This window comes from Puccinia triticina, chromosome 14A (assembly GCF_026914185.1).
Source record: "Puccinia triticina chromosome 14A, complete sequence".
Taxonomy (NCBI): domain Eukaryota; kingdom Fungi; phylum Basidiomycota; class Pucciniomycetes; order Pucciniales; family Pucciniaceae; genus Puccinia; species Puccinia triticina.
The window spans coordinates 4,241,554-4,247,724 of NC_070571.1; the positions used below are offsets into that span (position 1 = coordinate 4,241,554).

The 6,171-nt window shown below is 45.2% G+C and overlaps 1 protein-coding gene across 1 annotated transcript; it reads left to right on the plus strand.

Moving 5' to 3' along the window:
- Nucleotides 1–3,245: 3,245 nt before the first annotated feature.
- PtA15_14A388 (uncharacterized protein) lies at nt 3,246–4,015 on the plus strand (the record flags this gene model as incomplete). Its single annotated transcript, XM_053163098.1, has 4 exons — nt 3,246–3,303; nt 3,382–3,464; nt 3,585–3,810; nt 3,900–4,015. The coding sequence occupies 4 exons, from the start codon at nt 3,246–3,248 to the stop codon at nt 4,013–4,015; spliced, it is 483 nt and encodes a 160-aa protein (XP_053027059.1).
- Between the last annotated feature and the right edge of the window lie 2,156 nt (nt 4,016–6,171).

A 6,171-nucleotide genomic window follows, 5' to 3' on the forward strand; every position in this document is an offset into this window, starting at 1 on the left:
CTTGTGTTATAAGAAAATTGGGGCCATTTGGAGAACCATAGATAAGGTTTTGGGGGTTTCCCTTAGTAGGAAATCCGCCAAATTAACCCCCATGTTCCACAAGGCCTTTCTGATGGTTTCTACTGCTGTAAATCTTGAAATTTTTTTAAACAGTGTATCTAGAAATTTTGGGAGCTTTTGAGTGCTCCATTGAGGAGACATAAATATTTCTCTATTTTCTGGGATTTTTTGTAAAATTAAAATGCCAACTCCCGTTTGGGATTGCAGAATTACAATTCCGGCTCCCAAAAAGCCCCCGGGTCAAAATGTGGTTGCAAGGACCCGGGAAAGACGTCCCAAGGTGGTCCCCGCGCGACGTAAATTGCGTTTGGGAGTCAATTTTTAAATTTGTGGGAGTTGATTCCTCAACCCCCTAAATAAAAACTTCTTGTGAGGAAAACATCAGACTAATTTGATATAATGATGCAGATGAAAGTACATATCAAAAATTAATCTTGTTCAAAAAATGTTTGGACATCACCACTATTCCTCTTTTTCCTCTTTCAACCTTAAAGGTCAAACTCCTGCAAAAAAAAGAAAAAAGAAAGCAAGACCACCGCGTGGGCAGCCTTTGGCCCCCACTGGATCTGCGATGGGGGAAACATTCACACTTCAAACATCCTCCTTCTTATACCCTTCCGGCAATTCTTGTTGAATGCAAACCTGCTAGCTGTTCTCAGCTACATCCTTTTCATCCGACGGGTTTAGCTTTTTACATGCACCGGGTGCTTTTGATCTGTTCCTACTGAATCCTTTAGGCGGTATCAGACATTGGGACTTTTCAATTTCTTGGTCTTGCCTTTTTTCTAATCTCCTTTTTCGAATGGTCATTGGACAGCTTCTTGCAATCTAAGCTGGCACCGTGTGCAGCCTCCGCTTCTATCTTCCCCTGAAGGTAATGACTCCCACCCTCTCCTTCTCTTTGTACGCCGCTCACGGCCTCTTACCTCCGTGACCGCTCTCGGTATCTACACTATTCATACCTGCTTAGTCTAGCCGCTCTTGGCCAATCCTTGATATCCTGCCATTTGTGGCCTGCTTACATCAGAGTGTCATTGTTTGCGCTAAGGTGCTATTTCCACTTGCGGCTTAGTGCATTTGGTTTGAATGCGCAAGCCCTCATTTTTAGTCGCACACGCGAAAGCTATAAGAAAAAAATCTCCATGTTTTGTGAAAAGGGGAAAGTAAAGCTCCCCTGCCCATTCAAGTTGGCTCCATCCTATCCGCCGTTCCTGAAGAAATTGCTGATCAAATGGCAGGAGAAGGGGGAGATTTCTGTAGATTTCCAGGGAGCATGGGTGGGTGCGCATGCAGGGTTTCCGATTGAGTTTGGATTGATGCTGGGATTTGTGTGAGGACCCGCCTAATACTCCCACTTCTTGAATGACTATGAATAAACTCAAGAGAGTTTATCGTCTAGCTTTCGGATTTATTAGGGGAAATCTACCTTCTGAGGAAGAGTAGACACTTGATGTGACTTTAAATAGGGCTTTGATTTATAAGGTCATATTCTCTAGGATGATGAAAAGGAATAAAACAAAGATATCGCAATGAAGAAGAAAGAGGAAGGGGAAAAAGGGGAGGAAGAATTGAATGATAAACAACACCGGAGAGAAATTACATTTGCATAACAACCGGAGAATAGTACTTGTAGACTAATTAAAAGCCAGTTCAATTAGTACTCTTAATGAAATTACACAAGATAACCCCGCTATGTACATAAATTCTCCAATAATTAGATGATAATAACAAAAACATCACAAATAGGACTCACCTTATACCCCAAAACCTCCAAATAATGTTACCGGTTTATTAAATCAAGTTTTTTAACTTATTCTTCTTAACTCCTTTAACTGTCCCAAACACTTTATGATGAAGCAACTTAAAGGCTTCCAAATGAGCTTTCATACTATCCGGAATATGGTTCTCCGCGGCCCATTTGTCATCCGCCACGGACAAACCTTTCCAAGACAACAGGAACTCATACTTACCTTTGCCCACCATACAAAAATCTAAAATGGACTTCAAAAGGCTCCAATCAACAATTTCGCTTTCAGTGTAGTATTTATTCTTTATACCATCCTGTAATCCACGGTTGTTGAGGTGTTAGGACCTACATACCTTACAATCAAAGAAACGTTAAACACAGGATGCAATTTGGGATAATCTCTTACAATATCCAATTCTACCACATTTTTACCCACCATTTTTTTTACCTTAAAAGGACCAATATAACTGTAATCCAATTTAGAATTCAAACACCACAATTGAATAAACTTCCTAAGCAACAAGACTGATTCACCTTCCAAATAAATGGGAGCCGGGTTTCACATTTCATTGTAATACAACACCTGCCTCTTCCAAGCTAGAACCAAACATTCCATGGCCTTTCTTGAGTGAGCTGTAAATCTAAAATAAACTCATCTAAGTTCTTTCGTCCCACCAATTCCGTCATAAAGTTAAACTTTGGATGATGTCCGTATGAGAAGAAAAAAGGAGACACTCCTAAACTCATCCAAGTTTATTAAAGACAGCCAATCATAAAAATCAAGATCAAGGGTTTCCCCCTCACTACAGTTTGACACCACAAATCCACACACAAGCAACCTATTATCCTTTCTTGTCTAGCAAGATCAAAAATAATAGGCGGATGACCCCCAGCGTGCCGCATTTAAGGCATTATGCAAAGGGGGGCCAACGAGTTTAACCCCTCAAACTGTGCAAGTGCAACAGCGGAGGGGTGTGAGCCAAACCCCTGGCTGGAAGTGCAGTGCAGCGGTTTGGCTGGGGAACAAAGTGTCCCGCTACAAGTCAGAATTTATACTCAAATCATCCATCTCTGGATCCACTCTGCACCCACGCCGTCACTCGGATCCCCACCGCAACCAGCCATTCCAAGTGGTAGTCAAGCCGTCAGTCACCAGGCAACCGCCTGGTCAGCCGTGAACTGTACGCCCGTCGTCCCTCCCTTGCCCAAATAACCTAACAGAATGGGTATGTAAACCCACAACTGGCTTAATTGTTGCTTGTACCAAGCCCAATGCTGACCCTGCCTTGTTGCTGTTTCCTATGTCAACCTGTGGGCGCGCAGCGCACATTTTCCGTCAATTTCCCTCGCTTGGCTGACCCACCTCCAATTCAAACCACTACCTCCAGAAGCAACATGATGAGTGTCACCTTGCAACCCACTGGCTCCCAAAACTATCATGATTCCCATAACGTTAGATTTCCAAATCACCGGGGGTTACAGCAAACCCTTAATCGGTAAGTTTGTATTTTGGGAACCGGCATTTATTGGCGGATGAGCTTATCCTTGTTACATTTGCAACATCAAAATAACAGCGCCTGAGCCGCGCAAAATACTACCCGTTGGCCGCACATTTCAATCCCATGCCGCTAAATGGACTCTAGCCAAACATAAAGCTGTTCGGCGGCGCATCCGATCGACCTGAGCAGGCGGATGGGGACGGCAAGATGGGTCTTGGGGAAGCCGGAGCGGACCTCGCATCATCGGGTGGGCTCCCTCAACTGACGGCCGAGAACAGCGGGCTGATCCAGAGTCTGGGCCATCTGAGCTCAGTCCAGCCAATTGGGGGACGGTGGACAAGGCCAAGGACGACCCGTTCTCGGCGGCCAACCCAACAATTTCCAACACCTCGCCGCTGGCCGACCGGCCCAGCTTCAGCCGCTCTGATTCGCGCTCCCACACGCCTTTCGTCGGCCTGCTTTTGCCCGCTACCAGGTTGCCTGTCATCGCCCCCAGCTCTTTTGGTGCGCCCCCGACGAGGCTCCCGTCCAGCCTCTAGAGTCCGTTCTTGCGCCCCACCCGCCTTCCCTCCCGGACCAGCCCTCGCCTCCAGAAGCCCTCTTTGAAGGCCATCAGACCCAAAAGGATAGCCGTCTGAGCCGCGCCGAAGGCTTCGACGAGATCGCCATTGGCGCCAACACCCTCCCCGAGGTGTCCAACTCCAAGTGATTTGGATCTGGCGAGACCTTCTCTTCCACCTCCGACGCAATTCTCCCCCGCCCTCGACCTCCCTGACCTGCTTGCCCCCGAGCCTGAAGGAACTAGAAGCTGCGAAGAACGGCTCAACTGATTATCTTGGTGATGAAGTGGATGATTGAGTCTGAGAGGAGCCTGAAAGGAGGTACCTGCTTGAGCTCCATCCACGTGATTGGAAGGTAAGACCAAATCTGGCTGATCTTGAACTTACTTCATCAAGGCTTATGTCTGATTTTTCCAACTTCCTCCGCTGTAGAACCAAGACCAATATGCTGTCTTAGGATTATCTTTGTTGCGTTGGAAAGCTGCCCCGATCAAATCAAGCGTGCTTACCAAAAGAAAGTCTCGCGCCATCATCCCAACAAGAAACCTGGACAAGCGGGCAACACAAACAATGACAGCTTTTGAAGTGCATTTATAAAGGTGCCGTACAAATTTTCCTTTTTCTGTTATTTTTGAACCAACACCTACTCAAATCAGACCACTATACCAGCCTACAAGACATCACCAGACCCGGTGAAGTGCTGACAATTTGACTCAATCAATGAAGAAATCGATGATGGAGACTGAGGAGGTGAACGCAAGCCCTGGACCCTTTTTTAAGCTCTATTGCCTCGCGTTTGAACAAGAGGCTTGATTCAATATCAATCAACCTGTTCCTTCCATTGGCAAAATTAACAGCACTGAGGAGTTTGAAAAATTGTATGACTTTTGGCTTAAGTTTGACAGCTGGAGCATCTTTGAATGGAAGGATACAAACGCTAATGAAGGCTCTGACTCATCAGTTGATCCTTTCATTAAACCAAATAACCAGGTTGGGTTTATGTGACTGAGTCCACCGCCAATCACTTCATTCCAATTCGGATGAGCTGAAAAGGAAAAAATTGAAAACAAGAACCGGTCTGAGCGAAAACACCGTAAGAAAGAAGACAACACAAGATGACAGAATCCTGTTGAGACGGCCTTGTCCCTTGATCTACGGATGAAACGATTCAAGATGGAGGAATTTTTGGCAAGAGAGACAAAACGCAAGGGTCTCAATGCCTTGGTCACCACACCTCCAACCCTCTCTGCCAAACAGATCAAAGAAAAGGAGGGGGTCAAATTGAAAGCCAAACAAGAGGTGGAGAAAAAGAAAAATGCTGAAACTAGTGAAATTGACACACACAATCTATGTTGCCTCAGGCCTCCATTGCTGGGCATTTGGCCAACCTCCCAATTGCACAATTCCCGCTCCTGATCCAATGTAGAGTTTTTGTCTGACAGAAATAATGATAACATCTTTGAAAGATTTCAGATTTCAAGTAAACATTGTGCAGCTAACAATTTGATCATAATGTTGCCTTTCATAACACATTAGTAATGATGAGTGTTAATCAAATTTTCTATGTATACTCTGATGAGCCTTTAATTGATGTATATTTGCTGGTTCTGTATTTCTTTCTCCTTCCACAAGATCCCCTCAATCAATGTTGAGAAAAATCAGGAAAAACAAATTAAATGAAAGACAGTACCCTTCCAGCAGAATCTGAAAAATGGCTCAGGGTCTACTGGAGTTGAGGTGAGATTCTCTTAAGGAATTGTCAAGTCATCTGTGACTTTGTTCTATGGGATGGTTAACACAACAACACAGCAACAAATTTTTTGACTAGCTATATTAAGTCCATAAAATCATGGAAGTGAATTAGATGATTATTGGAAGGAAAGTATACATTCAACAGTGGAGAAACAGCACTGCCAGCATTTAAGCCTCGGATGCGCGCATCCCCGTTAATCTGGGATGCACGCAACCGATTTAACCTCGGTTGCGCGTATCCAATGCAATCCGCATCCAAGTTGACATCGGGGGACAGTAACCCGAGGGTTTTGCCACCCGATTCAAACTCGGCTGGTCCGCGGCCGAGCCAAAATCGGCAGGCTGTCTGACCGACGAAGTAAATTCCTTGATCAGTGGCCAGCCGAGTTAACCTCGGCCGCCACCAACCAAGCAATGGAAGCTCGGTTGACAGCTCAAGCGAGCTTTCATCTGATATGAAAGCTCGGTTACGGACCCACCGAGTAAAATGAACATTGGTGGGTCAATCACCGAGGATTTCAAATGATCGGTGGGTAAATCACCGATGATTTCG